The 18,773-nt window shown below is 42.2% G+C and overlaps 1 protein-coding gene and 2 long non-coding RNA genes across 3 annotated transcripts; all 3 read right to left on the reverse strand.

Annotated features, from left to right (window-relative positions):
- Positions 1–11: 11 nt before the first annotated feature.
- On the reverse strand, positions 12–934 carry LOC128430157 (uncharacterized). The gene is made up of 4 exons (XR_008333961.1): positions 787–934; positions 612–676; positions 276–451; positions 12–135 (listed from the first exon to the last, which is right to left on the reverse strand). It is a non-coding gene; the product is annotated as an uncharacterized LOC128430157 (long non-coding RNA).
- A 639-nt stretch (positions 935–1,573) lies between these two features.
- Positions 1,574–2,485, reverse strand: LOC128430159 (uncharacterized). The gene is made up of 4 exons (XR_008333963.1): positions 2,349–2,485; positions 2,174–2,238; positions 1,838–2,013; positions 1,574–1,697 (listed from the first exon to the last, which is right to left on the reverse strand). It is a non-coding gene; the product is annotated as an uncharacterized LOC128430159 (long non-coding RNA).
- Position 2,486: 1 nt separating this feature from the next.
- LOC128430600 (mucin-5AC-like) lies at positions 2,487–18,173 on the reverse strand (the record flags this gene model as incomplete). The annotated part of the gene is made up of 10 exons (XM_053416703.1): positions 18,098–18,173; positions 16,354–16,410; positions 12,808–13,295; positions 12,377–12,441; positions 10,815–10,903; positions 8,154–8,746; positions 5,434–5,838; positions 4,913–4,977; positions 4,594–4,763; positions 2,487–3,013 (listed from the first exon to the last, which is right to left on the reverse strand). Coding segments are annotated over exons 1-10 (2,535 nt in total), but the record flags the coding sequence as incomplete, so codon positions are not given.
- Between the last annotated feature and the right edge of the window lie 600 nt (positions 18,174–18,773).

Here is an 18,773-nt window from a genome sequence, read left to right on the forward strand (position 1 = left end):
CAGTAGTTGGTGCAGTAGTAGTAGGGGAAGCGGTAGTTGGTGCAGCGGTAGTTGGTGCAGCGGTAGTAGGTGCAGCGGTAGTCGGTGCAGCTGTAGTCGGTGCAGCGGTAGTCGGTGCAGCAGTAGTTGGTGCAGCTGTTGTAGGGCCATCAAACGAAACAAAAATTACTTTTTTGTTATTAGTTGAGACAACAATATTGTTCAATGGGCACTTCACCATCAATAATACCAAATAAAAGTCAGCTGAAGTTAAAGGTGTGGCTACTGTTACTTACACACTGCTGTGATGGAGGTGGATTCCACCGAAATGCTGAAGTTGTTGGTATTGTTCACAGCTTCTACTAATGTTGTTGCAACATCAGCAGAGCTGGGGATTTCTGCAGATGACGTAGTGTCATTGAACACAATTCCCACCTCCACTTCAGTATTATCCACTCGTGTTGAGCCTCGTCTGTATCAAAACAAACATATATCTCAATCAAATTCTACTGACATTCATACATTCTATCTGTAATTATTTTTTAATGAATGAATGTAGAAGCTCTAATATTAATGACAACCCAGATGGCACATATTCAGTTTGAATCTGAAAAATACAAAAAATATCTTACGTGAACTTTATGACATAAGTGCGGATGAAGAGTAAGCCATATTTTGTCCTGTAGACAGCATCATACTGTGGAAAGGAAGCAAACAGAAAAACATTCCTAATTAAGAAAGAAACTACAAAAGTTAATTCAATTAAACTAGGATCATATGAAATCTGATCAATTTAACATTACTTACCACAGCTACAACTTTTGCAGCAAGGGTTTTGAATTGATTGCTATTGGGATCACTGAGTTCTTCTACAAATGCTTCTACTATGGTGGCTTTGACAACCACTACTGGTCCAGAAGGTGCAGTAGTTGGTGCAGCAGTAGTTGGTGCAGCGGTAGTTGGTGCAGCAGTAGTAGGGGCAGCCGTTGTAGGTGCAGCTGTAGTTGGTGCAGCAGTAGTAGGTGCAGTAGTTGTTGTTGCAGCAGTTGTAGGTGCAGCAGTAGTTGGTGCAGCGGTTGTAGGTGCAGCAGTAGTTGGTGCAGCGGTAGTAGGTGCAGCAGTAGTTGGTTCAGCGGTTGTTGGTGCAGCGGTTGTAGGTGCAACAGTAGTTGGTTCAGCAGTTGTTGGTGCAGCGGTTGTTTGTGCAGTAGTAGTCGGTGCAGCAGTAGTTGGTGCAGCAGTTGTAGAGGCAGCGGTTGTTGGTGCAGCAGTAGTAGGGGCAGCGGTAGTTGGTGTAGCAGTTGTAGGTGCAGCGGTAGTTGGTGCAGCAGTAGTTGGTGCAGTAGTAGTTGGTGCAGCAGTTGTATGTGCAGTGTTAGTAGGTGCAGCAGTAGTTGGTGCAGTAGTAGTAGGGGAAGCGGTAGTTGGTGCAGCGGTAGTTGGTGCAGCAGTTGTAGGTGCAGCGGTAGTTGGTGCAGCAGTAGTTTTTGCAGTAGTAGTAGGGGAAGCGGTTGTAGGTGCAGCGGAAGATGGTGTAGCAGTTGTAGGTGCAGCAGTAGTTGGTGCAGCAGTAGTTGGTGCAGCAGTAGTTGGTGCAGTAGTAGTAGGGGAAGCGGTAGTTGGTGCAGCGGTAGTTGGTGCAGCGGTAGTAGGTGCAGCGGTAGTCGGTGCAGCTGTAGTCGGTGCAGCGGTAGTCGGTGCAGCAGTAGTTGGTGCAGCTGTTGTAGGGCCATCAAACGAAACAAAAATTACTTTTTTGTTATTAGTTGAGACAACAATATTGTTCAATGGGCACTTCACCATCAATAATACCAAATAAAAGTCAGCTGAAGTTAAAGGTGTGGCTACTGTTACTTACATACTGCTGTGATGGAGGTGGCTTCCACCGAAATGCTGAAGTTGTTGGTATTGTTCACAGCTTCTACTAATGTTGTTGCAACATCAGCAGAGCTGGGGATTTCTGCAGATGACGTAGTGTCATTGAACACAATTCCCACCTCCACTTCAGTATTATCCACTCGTGTTGAGCCTCGTCTGTATCAAAACAAACATATATCTCAATCAAATTCTACTGACATTGATAAATTCTATCTGTAATTATTTTTTAATGAATGAATGTAGAAGCTCTAATATTAATGACAACCCAGATGGCACATATTCAGTTTGAATCTGAAAAATACAAAAAATATCTTACGTGAACTTTATGACATAAGTGCGGATGAAGAGTAAGCCATATTTTGTCCTGTAGACAGCATCATACTGTGGAAAGGAAGCAAACAGAAAAACATTCCTAATTAAGAAAGAAACTACAAAAGTTAATTCAATTAAACTAGAATCATATGATATCTGATCAATTTAACATTACTTACCACAGCTACAACTTTTGCAGCAAGGGTTTTGAATTCATTGCTATTGGGATCACTGAGTTCTTCTACAAATGCTTCTACTATGGTGGCTTTGACAACCACTACTGGTCCAGAAGGTGCAGTAGTTGGTGCAGCGGTAGTTGGTGCAGCAGTAGTAGGGGCAGCCGTTGTAGGTGCAGCTGTAGTTGGTGCAGCAGTAGTAGGTGCAGCAGTTGTTGGTGCAGCGGTAGTTGGTGCAGCAGTAGTAGGGGCAGCCGTTGTAGGTGCAGCTGTAGTTGGTGCAGCAGTAGTAGGTGCAGCAGTTGTTGGTGCAGCAGTTGTAGGTGCAGCAGTAGTTGGTGCAGCAGTTGTAGGTGCAGCAGTAGTTGGTGCAGCGGTAGTAGGTGCAGCAGTAGTTGGTTCAGCGGTTGTTGGTGCAGCGGTTGTAGGTGCAACAGTAGTTGGTTCAGTGGTTGTTGGTGCAGCGGTTGTTGGTGCAGCAGTAGTCGGTGCAGCAGAAGTTGGTGCAGTGGTAGTAGGTGCAGCGGTAGTTTGTGCAGCAGTAGATGGTGCAGCAGTAGAAAGTGCTGAAGTAGTTTGTTCAGTGGTAGTTGGTGCAGTGGTAGTAGGTGCAGCGGTAGTTGGTGCAGCAGTAGTTGGTGCAGTGGTAGTTGGTGCAGTGGTAGTAGCTGCAGCGGTAGTTGGTGCAGCAGTAGTTGGTGCAGCTGTAGTTGGTGCAGCGGTAGTAGGTGCAGCGGTAGTTGGTGCAGCGGTAGTAGGTGCAGCAGTAGTTGGTTCAGTGGTAGTTGGTGCAGTGGTAGTAGGTTCAGCGGTAGTTGGTGCAGCAGTAGTTGGTGCAGCGGTAGTTGTTGCATCGGTAGTAGGTGCAGCAGTTGTAGCTGTTGTTGCTGCAGTTGTAGTTGCAGCTGGAATTTCTATAACACATTTTTTTTAAGTGTAAATGAGTAAATCAATATGTACATCTTCTGCTGTTGTAAGAATCAGAGTTAAAAACAAATACTTTACAGAGCGAGTATTTTAGATGGATAAAAGGAAGCAAAGACTATTGAATGTTGCCGTAAAGACACAGGAGCTGTTGATAGGTTAATCTCAAGTGTAGAGAACTGAAAATCTTGAAATTGTCCTAATAAATCTTTATTTTACTTCATTGTCTCCTATAGAAACATTATTTTGAATATTAATAATTTAACAACAGCATCAGTGACACACAGTGCTCCGAATTTAACGACTTTGTCACTAGATTTTATCGACTGTTCACCTTCCCTAGCCACTAAAAAATAATTTTTACATGAACAGAGAGCCCCGATGTCATAAGACTCTATGGGAATGTGTCTCAAGTTAATGTTGGTCAGCTGAGACGAGCTCTTTCACACAAAAGGCTCAATCAGTTATGCTTCCATGATAAAATTAAGACCACAACATTTAAAAAAAGAAAAAAAAACACCCTTGGATCACTCCCAGCGATTTCCCCCACCCACACTACCCCAAAAAAAGAATCAAGGACCAAACAAAATATCAAACCTGCAAAATAATAGGACACCGGTTGCATAACTCAATCTAGCGACTTTCAGCTCAGTTTAGAGAGCTGATGGCTTCTTCTGGTGAGGTATTTTTCGGCAACACTGATTTCACATGTATTTAGGACTGACTAGAGATTCGCTGATGAGTGGCTCCATTTTAATAAGCTTAACACTTGGACTGAAGCACGTGCTGCACGTGCATTAGTTTTGTTTCCAAATCCAGTGTCACTTGTTTAACAGAAAAATGTTTGATGCATCAGATACATGGTTCAAATATTTTTCATTCATAACAGGCAATACATCAATCATAGTGTCACCTATCAAAAGCCCCTTGAACATTGGTGGATTACTGTTATAAGCAGTTTTTCCATAAGTATTAAGACACAACGCTTCTCTTCAGAGGAAACGGTTCTGCTAGTGCTCAAAGGCAAAGTACATTAGCAAATCATCTGTGTGACAACAGTGTACATGCCCTGTGCAGCATGTGGATGCTTATATCTATCTTTGTAAGGCCTCATGAAATAACAGGAATATACTGGACGATTCACTTTTAAGGTAATTTGATATCAATGCACCAACACTGCAGCCAACAACAGCTCATTTGAGGATAATTGTACCGATTGGTGTACAGATGTGTGCAGTAGTATGAACTAGATGATGAACTTGGCTGGGGGAGTAACAAAAAGTCAGTTGTGTCATGCTGTGAGATAGATGTTGTATTTACTTACGTTGTACTGAGATTGAGCTGGAATCTATCGTCACGTTGAAGGTGCTGTTGGGACTATTTACAGCTGCTACTAAGGTTTGACTAACTGCACCTTCCTCTGGGAGTGCTGAAGTGGAAGTGAACCCAACGTTCACATCTGCATCAACTCCATCTGCTCTAGTTGGTCTTGGCCTACGTCAGGAAACCAATCAAGTATTAATAATAATAATTCCTGATTAAAGATTAATTCAAACGTGTAATTTATACATGAAACTATCAACACACTGAGTCAGTAACCCTGAGTTAAAACAATATTAGTAAAGTAAGAAATATCTTTTTACCTGAACTCTTTCACACTGCACTTGTCGAACGTGTCACCAAATTTGTTCTTGTATATTGTGTTTAACTGCAAAAAATGAAGCAACACTTAGATGATGGGAAGATTTCAAATATTTTCATGAGCTAAATTCAGGAATAAATTAATATTCTGGTGGAAATAAATCATCACAACTGGTTTCTAGTGTAAAATGTCATTAATCAGGAAAACTGACAGACGTAATAATTATTATATAGAATGTGAAAGTGTACTCACCGGCCCAACAAGTTTTTGTTCAAGAGCCTTGAATTTAGGGCTTTCTCGGTTATTGAGATCTTCAGTAAATGGCTCATTAGGCATGCCAAATGAGACAGTGAAAATAGGTGAGAGCGCCACTGTTGTGGGGGCAGCGGTAGTTGGTGCAGTGGTTGTAGGTACTGCAGTAGTTGGTGCAGCTGTTGTAGGTGCAGCGGTTGTAGGTGCAGCAGTAGTAGGTGCAGCGGTAGTTGGTGCAGCGGTAGTTGGTGCAGCGGTAGAAGGTGCAGCGGTAGTTGGTGCAGCGGTTGTAGGTGCAGCGGTAGTAGGTGCAGCGGTAGTTGTTGCAGCGGTAGAAGGTGCAGCGGTAGTTGGTGCAGCGGTAGTTGGTGCAGCTGTTGTAGGTGCAGCGGTTGTAGGTGCAGCGGTTGTAGGTGCAGCTGTAGTTGGTGCAGCGGTAGTTGGTGCAGCTGTTGTAGGTGCAGCGGTTGTAGGTGCAGCTGTAGTTGGTGCAGCGGTAGTTGGTGCAGCAGTAGTTGGTGCAGCGGTGCTTAGTGCAGCTGTTGTAGGTGCAGCGGTTGTAGGTGCAGCGGTTGTAGGTGCAGCGGTAGTTGGTGCAACGGAAGTTGGTGCAGCAGTAGTTAGTGCAGCGGTTGTAGGTGCAGCGGTAGTTGGTGCAACGGTAGTTGGTGCAGCGGTAGTTGGTGCAGCAGTAGTTGGTGCAGCAGTAGTTAGTGCAGCGGTTGTAGGTGCAGCAGTAGTTGGTTCAGCGGTTGTTGGTGCAGCGGTTGTAGGTGCAACAGTAGTTGGTGCAGTTGTAGAAGGTACAGCGGTAGTTGGTGCAGCAGTAGTAGGTGCAGCGGTAGTTGGTGCAGCAGTAGTCGTTGCAGCAGTAATTGGTGCAGTTTTAGTTGATGCAGCAGTAGTTGGTGCAGTTGTAGTTGATGCAGCAGTAGTTGGTGCAGTGGTAGTTGGTGCAGCAGTTTTAGCTGTTGTCGCTGCAGTTGCAGCTGTTGTCACTGCAGTTGTAGCTGTTGTTGCTGCAGGTGTAGTTGCAGCTGGAATTTCTATAACACATTTTTAGAAGTGTAAATGAATAAATCAATATGTACATCTTCTGCTGTTGTAAGAATCAGAGTTAAAAACAAATACTTTACAGAGCGAGTATTTTAGATGGATAAAAGGAAGCAAAGACTATTGAATGTTGCCACAAAGACACAGGAACTGTTGATAGGTTAATTTCAACTGTAGAGAACTGAAAATCTTTAAGTTGTCCTAATAAATCTTTATTTTACCTTATTGTCTCCTATAGAAACATTATTTTGAATATTAATAATTTAACAACAGCATCAGTGACACACAGTGCTCCGAATTTAACGACTTTGTCACTAGATTTTATCGACTGTTCACCTTCCCTAGCCACTAAAAAATAATTTCTACATGAACAGAGAGCCCCGATGTCATAAGACTCTATGGGAATGTGTCTCAAATTAATGTTGGTCAGCTGAGAAGAGCTCTTTCACACAAAAGGCTCAATCAGTTATGCTTCCATGAGGAAATAAAGACCACAACATTAAAAAAAGTAAAGAAACCACCCTTTAATCCCTCCCAGCCGTTTCCCCCATCCACACTACCACAAAAAAAGAATCAAGGACCGAACAAAATATCAAACCAGCAAAAGAATAGGACGCTGGTCATCATTACTCAATCTAGCGACATTTAGAGAGCCAATGGCTTCTTCTGGTGAGATCTTTTTCGGCAACACTGATTTCACATGTATTTAGGACTGACTACAGCATTGCTGATGAGTGGCTCCATTTTATCAAGCTTAACACTTGGTCTGAAGCACGTGCTGCAGCTGCATTAGTTTTGTTTCCAAATGTAACTTGTTTAACAGAAAAATGTTTGATGCATCAGATACGTGGTTCAAACCACAGCTCATTTGATTATAATTGGTCCGATTGGTGTACAGATGAGTGCAGTAGTATGAACTAGATGATGAACTTGGCTGGGGGAGTAGCAAAAAGTCAGTTGTGTCATGCTGTGAGATAGATGTTGTATTTACTTACGTTTTACTGAGATTGAGCTGGAATCTATCGTCACGTTGAAGGTGCTGTTGGGACTATTTACAGCTGCTACTAAGGTTTGACTAACTGCACCTTCCTCTGGGAGTGCTGAAGTGGAAGTGAACCCAACGTTCACATCTGCATCAACTCCATCTGCTCTAGTTGGTTTTGGCCTATGTCAGGAAACCAATCAAGTATTAATAATAATATTTCCTGGGTGAAGATTAATCCAAACGTGTAATTTATACATGAAACTATCAACACAGTGAGTCAGTAACCCTGAGTTAAAACAATATTAGTAAAGTAAGAAATATCTTTTTACCTGAACTCTTTCACACTGCACTTGTCGAACGTTTCACCAAATTTGTTCTTGTATATTGTGTTTAACTGCAAAAAAAGAAGCAGAACTTAGATGATGGGAAGATTTCAAATATTTTCATGAACTAAATTAAGGAATAAATTGATATTCTGGTGGAAATAAATCATTACAACTGGTTTCTAGTGTAAAATGTCATTAATGGGGAAAACTGACAGTTTTAATAATTATTATATAAAATGTGATAGGGTACTCACCGGCCCAACAAGTTTTTGTTCAAGAGCTTTGAATTTAGGGCTTTCTCGGTTATTGAGATCCTCAGTAAATGGCTCATTAGGCAAGCCAAATGAGACAGTGAAAATAGGTTGAAGCGCCACAGTTGTTGGTGCAGCAGTAGTTGGTGCAGCGGAAGTACGTGCAGCGGTAGTTGGTGCAACAGTAGTTGGTGCAGCAGTTGTAGGTGCAGCGGTAGTAGGTGCAGCGGTTGTAGGTGCAACAGTAGTTGGTGCAGCTGTAGTTGGTGCAGCGGTAGTTGGTGCAGCGGTAGTAGGTGCAGCGGTAGTTGGTGCAGCTGTAGTAGGTGCAGCGGTAGTTGGTGCAGCGGTAGTAGGTGCAGCGGTAGTTGGTGCAGCGGTAGTCGGTGCAGCTGTAGTCGGTGCAGTGGTAGTCGGTGCAGCGGTAGTGGGTGCAGCGGTAGTGGGTGCAGCGGTAGTGGGTGCAGCTGTAGTAGGTGCAACAGTAGTTGGTGCAGCGGTTGTAGGTGCAACAGTAGTTAGTGCAGCGGTTGTAGGTGCAACAGTAGTTGGTGCAGCGGTAGTTGGTGCAGCGGTAGTTGGTGCAGCGGTAGTAGGTGCAGCGGTAGTTGGTGCAGCTGTAGTAGGTGCAACGGTAGTAGGTGCAGCGGTTGTAGGTGCAACAGTAGTTGGTGCAGCGGTAGTTGGTGCAGCGGTAGTTGGTGCAGCGGTAGTAGGTGCAGCGGTAGTTGGTGCAGCTGTAGTAGGTGCAGCGGTAGTCGGTGCAGCGGTAGTAGGTGCAGCGGTAGTTGGTGCAGCGGTAGTCGGTGCAGCTGTAGTCGGTGCAGTGGTAGTCGGTGCAGCGGTAGTGGGTGCAGCGGTAGTGGGTGCAGCGGTAGTTTTTGCAGCGGTAGTTGGTGCAGCAGTTGTAGCTGTTGTCGCTGCATTTGTAGCTGTTGTCGCTGCAGGTGTAGTTGCAGCTGGAATTTCTATAACACATTTTTAGAAGTGTAAATGAGTAAATCAATATGTACATCTTCTGCTGTTGTAAGAATCAGAGTTAAAAACAAATACTTTACAGAGCGAGTATTTTAGATGTTTAAAAGGAAGCAAAGACTATTGAATGTTGCCACAAAGACACAGGAACTGTTGATAGGTTAATTTCAACTGTAGAGAACTGAAAATCTTTAAGTTTTCCTAATAAATCATTATTTTACCTCATTGTCTCCTATAGAAACATTATTTAGAATATTACTAATTCAACAACAGCATCAGTGACACACAGTGCTCCGAATTTAACGACTTTGTCACTAGATTTTATCGACTGTTCACCTTCCCTAGCCACTAAAAAATAATTTCTACATGAACAGAGAGCCCCGATGTCATAAGACTCTATGGGAATGTGTCTCAAATTAATGTTGGTCAGCTGAGAAGAGCTCTTTCACACAAAAGGCTCAATCAGTTATGCTTCCATGAGGAAATAAATACCACAACATTAAAAAAAAGTAAAGAAACCACCCTTTAATCCCTCCCAGCCGTTTCCCCCATCCACACTACCACAAAAAAAGAATCAAGGACCGAACAAAATATCAAACCAGCAAAAGAATAGGACGCTGGTCATCATTACTCAATCTAGCGACATTTAGAGAGCCAATGGCTTCTTCTGGTGAGATCTTTTTCGGCAACACTGATTTCACATGTATTTAGGACTGACTACAGCATTGCTGATGAGTGGCTCCATTTTATCAAGCTTAACACTTGGTCTGAAGCACGTGCTGCAGCTGCATTAGTTTTGTTTCCAAATGTAACTTGTTTAACAGAAAAATGTTTGATGCATCAGATACGTGGTTCAAACCACAGCTCATTTGATGATAATTGGACCGATTGGTGTACAGATGAGTGCAGTAGTATGAACTAGATGATGAACTTGGCTGGGGGAGTAGCAAAAAGTCAGTTGTGTCATGCTGTGAGATAGATGTTGTATTTACTTACGTTTTACTGAGATTGAGCTGGAATCTATCGTCACGTTGAAGGTGCTGTTGGGACTATTTACAGCTGCTACTAAGGTTTGACTAACTGCACCTTCCTCTGGGAGTGCTGAAGTGGAAGTGAACCCAACGTTCACATCTGCATCAACTCCATCTGCTCTAGTTGGTTTTGGCCTATGTCAGGAAACCAATCAAGTATTAATAATAATATTTCCTGGGTGAAGATTAATCCAAACGTGTAATTTATACATGAAACTATCAACACAGTGAGTCAGTAACCCTGAGTTAAAACAATATTAGTAAAGTAAGAAATATCTTTTTACCTGAACTCTTTCACACTGCACTTGTCGAACGTTTCACCAAATTTGTTCTTGTATATTGTGTTTAACTGCAAAAAAAGAAGCAACACTTAGATGATGGGAAGATTTCAAATATTTTCATGAGCTAAATTAAGGAATAAATTGATATTCTGGTGGAAATAAATCATTACAACTGGTTTCTAGTGTAAAATGTCATTAATGGGGAAAACTGACAGTTTTAATAATTATTATATAAAATGTGATAGGGTACTCACCGGCCCAACAAGTTTTTGTTCAAGAGCTTTGAATTTAGGGCTTTCTCGGTTATTGAGATCCTCAGTAAATGGCTCATTAGGCAAGCCAAATGAGACAGTGAAAATAGGTTGAAGCGCCACAGTTGTTGGTGCAGCAGTAGTTGGTGCAGCGGTAGTACGTGCAGCGGTAGTTGGTGCAACAGTAGTTGGTGCAGCAGTTGTAGGTGCAGCGGTAGTGGGTGCAGCGGTTGTAGGTGCAACGGTAGTAGGTGCAGCGGTTGTATGTGCAACAGTAGTTGGTGCAGCGGTAGTTGGTGCAGCGGTAGTTGGTGCAGCGGTAGTAGGTGCAGCGGTAGTTGGTGCAGCTGTAGTAGGTGCAGCGGTAGTTGGTGCAGCGGTAGTAGGTGCAGCGGTAGTTGATGCAGCGGTTGTAGGTTCAACGGTAGTAGGTGCAGCGGTTGTAGGTGCAACAGTAGTTGGTGCAGCGGTAGTTGGTGCAGCGGTAGTAGGTGCAGCGGTAGTTGGTGCAGCGGTAGTCGGTGCAGCTGTAGTCGGTGCAGCGGTAGTGGGTGCAGCGGTAGTGGGTGCAGCGGTAGTGGGTGCAGCTGTAGTAGGTGCAGCGGTAGTTTTTGCAGCGGTAGTTGGTGCAGTGGTAGTTGGTGCAGCAGTTGTAGCTGTTGTCGCTGCAGTTGTAGCTGTTGTCGCTGCAGTTGTAGCTGTTGTTGCTGCAGGTGTAGTTGCAGCTGAAATTTCTATAACACATTTTTAGAAGTGTAAATGAGTAAATCAATATGTACATCTTCTGCTGTTGTAAGAATCAGAGTTAAAAACAAATACTTTACAGAGCGAGTATTTTAGATGGATAAAAGGAAGAAAAGACTATTGAATGTTGCCACAAAGACACAGGAACTGTTGATAGGTTAATTTCAACTGTAGAGAACTGAAAATCTTTAAGTTTTCCTAATAAATCATTATTTTACCTCATTGTCTCCTATAGAAACATTATTTAGAATATTACTAATTCAACAACAGCATCAGTGACACACAGTGCTCCGAATTTAACGACTTTGTCACTAGATTTTATCGACTGTTCACCTTCCCTAGCCACTAAAAAATAATTGCTACATGAACAGAGAGCCCCGATGTCATAAGACTCTATGGGAATGTGTCTCAAGTTAATGTTGGTCAGCTGAGAAGAGTTCTTTCACACAAAAGGCTCAATCAGTTATGCTTCCATGATGAAATAAAGACCACAACATTAAAAAAAGTAAAGAAACCACCCTTTAATCCCTCCCAGCCGTTTCCCCCACCCATACTACCACAAAAAAAGAATCAAGGACCGAACAAAATATCAAACCTGCAAAAGAATAGGACGCTGGTCATCATTACTCAATCTAGCGACATTTAGAGAGCCAATGGCTTCTTCTGGTGAGATCTTTTTCGGCAACACAGATTTCACATGTATTTAGGACTGACTAGAGCATTGCTGATGAGTGGCTCCATTTTATCAAGCTTAACACTTGGTCTGAAGCACGTGCTGCAGCTGCATTAGTTTTGTTTCCAAATCCAGTGTCACTTGTTTAACAGAAAAATGTTTGATGCATCAGATACATGGTTCAAACCACAGCTCATTTGAGTATAATTGGACCGATTGGTGTACAGATGAGTGCAGTTGTATGAACTAGATGATGAACTTGGCTGGGGGAGTAACAAAAAGTCAGTTGTGTCATGCTGTTAGATAGATGTTGTATTTACTTACGTTTTACTGAGATTGAGCTGGAATCTATCGTCACGTTGAAGGTGCTGTTGGCACTATTTACAGCTGCTACTAAGGTTTGACTAACTGCACCTTCCTCTGGGAGTGCTGAAGTGGAAGTGAACCCAACGTTCACATCTGCATCAACTCCATCTGCTCTAGTTGGTTTTGGCCTATGTCAGGAAACCAATCAAGTATTAATAATAATATTTCCTGGGTGAAGATTAATCCAAACGTGTCATTTATACATGAAACTATCAACACAGTGAGTCAGTAACCCTGAGTTAAAACAATATTAGTAAAGTAAGAAATATCTTTTTACCTGAACTCTTTCACACTGCACTTGTCGAACGTGTCACCAAATTTGTTCTTGTATATTGTGTTGCACTGCAAAAAAAGAAGCAACACTTAGATGATGGGAAGATTTCAAATATTTTCATGAGCTAAATTAAGGAATCAATTAATATTATGGTGGAAATAAATCATCACAACTAGTTTCTAGTGTAAAATGTCATTAATGGGGAAAACTGACAGACGTAATAATTATTATATAGAATGTGAAAGTCTACTCACCGGCCCAACAAGTTTTTGTTCAAGAGCTTTGAATTTAGGGCTTTCTCGGTTATTGAGATCCTCAGTAAAGGGCTCATTAGGCAAGCCAAATGAGACAGTGAAAATAGGTTGAAGCGCCACAGTTGTTGGTACAGCAGTAGTTGGTGCAGCGGTAGTATGTGAAGCTGTAGTTGGTGCAACAGTAGTTGGTGCAGCAGTTGTAGGTTCAGTAGTGGGTGCAGCGGTTGTAGGTGCAGCGGTAGTAGGTGCAGCGGTTGTAGGTGCAACAGTAGTTGGTGCAGTGGTAGTTGGTGCAGCGGTAGTAGGTGCAGCAGTTGTTGGTGCAGCGGTAGTAGGTGCGGCGGTAGTTGGTGCAGCGGTAGTTGGTGCAGCGGTAGTAGGTGCAGCGGTTGTAGGTGCAACAGTAGTTGGTGCAGCGGTAGTTGGTGCAGCGGTAGTTGGTGCAGCGGTAGTAGGTGCAGCGGTAGTCGGTGCAGCGGTAGTCGGTGCAGCGGTAGTAGGTGCAGCTGTAGTTGGTGCAGCGGTAGTCGGTGCAGCGGTAGTCGGTGCAGCGGTAGTCGGTGCAGCGGTAGTTGATGTAGCAGTTGTAGCTGTTGTCGCTGCAGTTGTAGCTGTTGTCTCTGCAGTTGTAGCTGTTGTTGCTGCAGGTGTAGTTGCGGCTGGAATTTCTATAACACATTTTTAGAAGTGTAAATGAATAAATCAATATGTACATCTTCTGCTGTTGTAAGAATCAGAGTTAAAAACAAATACTTTACAGAACGAGTATTTTAGATGGATAAAAGGAAGCAAAGACTTTTGAATGTTGCCACAAAGACACAGGAACTGTTGATAGGTTAATTTCAACTGTAGAGAACTGAAAATCTTTAAGTTGTCCTAATAAATCTTTATTTTACCTCATTGTCTCCTATAGAAACATTATTTTGAATATTAATAATTTAACAACAGCATCAGTGACACACAGTGCTCCGAATTTAACGACTTTGTCACTAGATTTTATCGACTGTTTACCTTCCCTAGCCACTAAAAAATAATTTCTACATGAACAGAGAGCCCCGATGTCATAAGACTCTATGGGAATGTGTCTCAAGTTAATGTTGGTCAGCTGAGAAGAGTTCTTTCACACAAAAGGCTCAATCAGTTATGCTTCCATGATGAAATAAAGACCACAACATTAAAAAAAGTAAAGAAACCACCCTTTAATCACTCTCAGCCGTTTCCCCCACCCACACTACCCCAAAAAAAGAATCAAGGACCGAACAAAATATCAAACCTGCAAAAGAATAGGACGCTGGTCATCATTACTCAATCTAGCGACATTTAGAGAGCCAATGGCTTCTTCTGGTGAGATCTTTTTCGGCAACACAGATTTCACATGTATTTAGGACTGACTAGAGCATTGCTGATGAGTGGCTCCATTTTATCAAGCTTAACACTTGGTCTGAAGCACGTGCTGCAGCTGCATTAGTTTTGTTTCCAAATCCAGTGTCACTTGTTTAACAGAAAAATGTTTGATGCATCAGATACATGGTTCAAACCACAGCTCATTTGAGTATAATTGGACCGATTGGTGTACAGATGAGTGCAGTAGTATGAACTAGATGATGAACTTGGCTGGGGGAGTAACAAAAAGTCAGTTGTGTCATGCTGTTAGATAGATGTTGTATTTACTTACGTTTTACTGAGATTGAGCTGGAATCTATCGTCACGTTGAAGGTGCTGTTGGCACTATTTACAGCTGCTACTAAGGTTTGACTAACTGCACCTTCCTCTGGGAGTGCTGAAGTGGAAGTGAACCCAACGTTCACATCTGCATCAACTCCATCTGCTCTAGTTGGTTTTGGCCTACGTCAGGAAACCAATCAAGTATTAATAATAATATTTCCTGGTTGAAGATTAATCCAAACGTGTAATTTATACATGAAACTATCAACACAGTGAGTCAGTAACCCTGAGTTAAAACAATATTAGTAAAGTAAGAAATATCCTTTACCTGAAGTCTTTCACACTGCACTTGTCGAACGTCTCACCAAATTTGTTCTTGTATATTGTGTTTAACTGCAAAAAATGAAGCAACACTTAGATGATGGGAAGATTTCAAATATTTTCATGAACTAAATTAAGGAATAAATTAATATTCTGGTGGAAATAAATCATTACAACTGGTTTCTAGTTCAAAATGTCATTAATGGGGAAAACTGACTAATTATTATATAAAATGTGAAAGTGTACTCACCGGCCCAACAAGTTTTTGTTCAAGAGCTTTGAATTTAGGGCTTTCTCGGTTATTGAGATCCTCAGTAAATGGCTCATTAGGCAAGCCAAATGAGACAGTGAAAATAGGTTGAAGCGCCACAGTTGTTGGTGCAGCGGTTGTAGGTGCAGCGGTAGTTGGTGCAGCTGTAGTGGGTGCAGCAGTAGTTGGTGCAGCGGTAGTTGGTGCAGCGGTAGTTGGTGCCGCGGTTGTAGGTCCAGCTGTTGTTGGTGCAGCTGTAGTAGGTGCAGTGGTTGTAGCTGCAGCGGTAGTTGGTGCAGCTGTACTAGGTGCAGCAGTTGTAGGTGCAGCAGTAGTTGGTGCAGCGGTAGTTTGTGCAGCTGTAGTAGGTGCAGCAGTAGTAGGTGCAGCAGTAGTTGGTGCAGCAGTTGTAGGTGCAGCGGTAGTTGGTGCAGCGGTAGTTTGTGCAGCTGTAGTAGGTGCAGCAGTAGTAGGTGCAGCAGTAGTTGGTGCAGCGGTAGTTGGTGCAGCGGTAGTTTGTGCAGTGGTAGTAGGGGCAGCGGTAGTAGGTTCTGCAGTAGTTGGTGCAGCGGTAGTTTGTGCAGTGGTAGTAGGGGCAGCGGTAGTAGGTTCTGCTGTAGTTGGTGCAGCGGTAGTTGATGCAGCTGTTGTAGGTGCAGCAGTTGTAGATGCAGCAGTTGTAGATGCAGCAGTAGTTGGTGCCGCAGTAGTTGGTGCAGCGGTAGTTGGTGCAGCGGTTGTAGGTGCAGCTGTTGTAGGTTCAGCAGTAGTTGGTGCAGCTGTAGTAGGTACTGCAGCAGTTGTAGATGCAGCGGTAGTTGGTGCAGCGGTAGTTGGTGCAGCGGTAGATGGTGCAGCTGTTGTAGGTGAAGCCGTTGTAGGTGCATTCGTTGTAGATGCAGCAGTAGTTGGTGCCGCAGTAGTTGGTGCAGCGGTAGTTGGTGCAGTGGTTGTAGGTGCAGCAGTTGTTGGTGCAGCTGTTGTAAGTGCAGCGGTAGTTGGTTCAGCTGTTGTAGGTGCAGCAGTAGTTGGTGCAGCTGTTGTAGGTGCAGCGGTAGTTGGTACAGCTGTTGTAGGTGCAGCGGTAGTTGGTGCAGCTGTTGTAGGTGCAGCAGTAGTTGGTGCAGCTGTAGTAGGTGTAGCGGTTGTAGCTGCAGTTGTAGTTGTTGCTGCAGTTGTAGTTGTTTGCATAGATCCGTGAAGAACTAAAATACAAGATTTGTTCTTAACTGGTGAACAAATATATTAACTTACAAAATAAACTGTGGTAAATTACTCTTTTATAAGTGTTCAACTAAAAAGTTTGTTGCGATTAATCACATTATATTCCTTATATGTTAATATTATTTAATATTTTCTTGTATCAGATATTATACAAAGTTTCTACCAAGTTCTCTTACTAAAGTCACATAGTATTGATCATTACAGACTTTATTCTTATTTATTTCAAGACAATCTGAATTCAATCAGTTCAACCTTATTTATCTTACCTGTTAGAATCAGGAAAACTGATATGATCTTTCTGGTCCCCATCCTGTCAACGTAATCTGCAAAATCAAACAAGATAGATGCAGAATGTGAAGAGATTTTGTTCAACAGTTGGATTAGTTGACCCTCAGAGATGTATTATCTTGTCTCTGTTGAAACTGTTGAATGAGTTTATTCACCATCAAATACATCTTGATTATTTTTGCAATTTTCTGAATGAAACTTTTTTGATTTTATTGCATATACATTGCAATAAATAGGGCTAACCCTAACCCTAACCCTTATTTTTGTTAACGTTTTTCTTTGGAACTATGAATGCCATCATCTACTTGTATCGTATTTTGGTTGCAGTTTAAACTAGTGGCCTACACACTCAACCAAAACTTTTTCTAAGGCCACTTGTTTCCAAACTTAGGGACTAAGATGCATTTCAGATGTCTACGACATCGTTTTAAAATAAAGTGCTCAATTCAACTTTTCACTTTTTAAGTGTAATAGAGACACTATTTTTTTTAAACTGCTATCTACAAAATATTCCTTAGGAAGATTTCCAGCTATTTTACAATTCAGTGAGTAAGAATCGATTATTTATTTGATGGCAAATCCTTTACATCCCTGAAAAATAAAATGTTGTAATTTAAGTGTAATTTAAGCATCAACCAGGCTGAACTGTTCTTTGGCAATTGGACGCCAGAAAATTCTAGAAGAATCACTACTGTAACAATTTGTTTTAAAACATTTAATAAATGTATTAATGCAAATATAATATCCAAATTTAAATTGAGCTGAAAATTAGGTTCATAGGTGAACAGAAACATTGAATGAGGATTTCAGATTTAACAACAAAGGTTTATGATTTAAATATCAATCAATTATTATTATTTTAAGTAACAGAATATATGTATTCATGTTTCTTATTTATAATGAAATACATGTTGCATCTTTGGCTCAATAATTAAATATAAACAAAATGAGGATAATAAATGATCGCACAAACATTCAACAAACACACACACACACACACTCACACTGATGACAAAAAGGTTTAAACTTGTACTTACCCCAATATAGATCGGTACAAGATGAAAAGTTATCGATTCCCTTCTTTTCCAACAAACAGGTTCTTAAAATGTTCACTTCTCTCTAAGCTGTCCACATATGATGGACTGCAAACTTCTCTTCCTCTGTGACAGTCGACTTCTATTTGGGCCTTTTTATACTTTGAGGGAAAAGAGGCTCATGACGTGACATAATGTTGATACATAGATCAGAAATGTTCTGACACCTTAAATGATCTGCTCACTGTCAGATTCTTGGCAGAGTAAGATGGTACAATCCCTTCTTGTGTCCTATGAAAGGTATAGGTACATTCCATCCTCTTGTGTGACAGTTAATTACGGCAATTAAACATTTCTAGTTTAGTGACGTAAATACAAGAAAACTTGAGATGATCCTATGCAATCACTCAATGAATATATTAATGCGTTGGAGATACAATCAATGGACGTAAGGCTGCTGGCCCTGATGGCATCCCTGGACGCATGCTCAGGGCCTGTGCTGGGCAGCTAGCTTAGGTATTGACTGACATATACATGTCCATATACTTGCTTTAAAACCACCTCCATCATGCCGGTGCCTAAACGCTCCACTGCCCTGAGCCTCAACGACTTCCGCCACTTGCACTCGACCCCACCATTATGAAGTGCTTCGAGAGGATGGTCCTGGCTCATCTTAAAACCTGCTTACCGTCCACACTGGACCCCTTTTGTGCTGAGTCCTCCCCTTCACCTATGACTTCACCTATGACTGCACACCTGTACATGCTTCTAATACCATTGACAGCTTCATCCCTGCGGCTGTCACCCTGCTGAACTCTGCACCACAGTGATAGCAACCGTCCCCCCCCCCCCCCCCCCCCCCACACACACACACACCCACACCCCCGCACACACCTTCTCCAGTGACTATACTTCCCCCCTACACCCTGGCTTGGACAGCCACAAAACCTCCTCCAACCACTGAACATTTGAACATTAGACTGTATTTTATTTTACTACTGTATTATCCCGCCTGTAGTATGTTCACATTTATATACACTACCGTTCAAAAGTTTGGGGTCACCCATGAAAACTCACACTTTTATTTGTCAAATGAGTTGCAAAATGAATAGAAAATATAGTCAAGACATTGACAAGGTTAGAAATAAGGATTTTTATTTGAAATGTGAATTCTTTTCTTCTAACTTTTCTTTCGTCAAAGGATGCTCAATTTGCAGCAATTACAGCATTGCAGACCTTTGGCATTCTAGCTGTTAATTTGTTGAGGTAATCTGTAGAAATTTCACCCCATGCTTCCTGAAGCCCCTCCCACAAGTTGGATTGGCTTGATGGGCACTTCTTGCGTACCATACTATATTTCAAGG

This window comes from Pleuronectes platessa, chromosome 23, assembly GCF_947347685.1.
Source record: "Pleuronectes platessa chromosome 23, fPlePla1.1, whole genome shotgun sequence".
NCBI lineage: Eukaryota > Metazoa > Chordata > Actinopteri > Pleuronectiformes > Pleuronectidae > Pleuronectes > Pleuronectes platessa.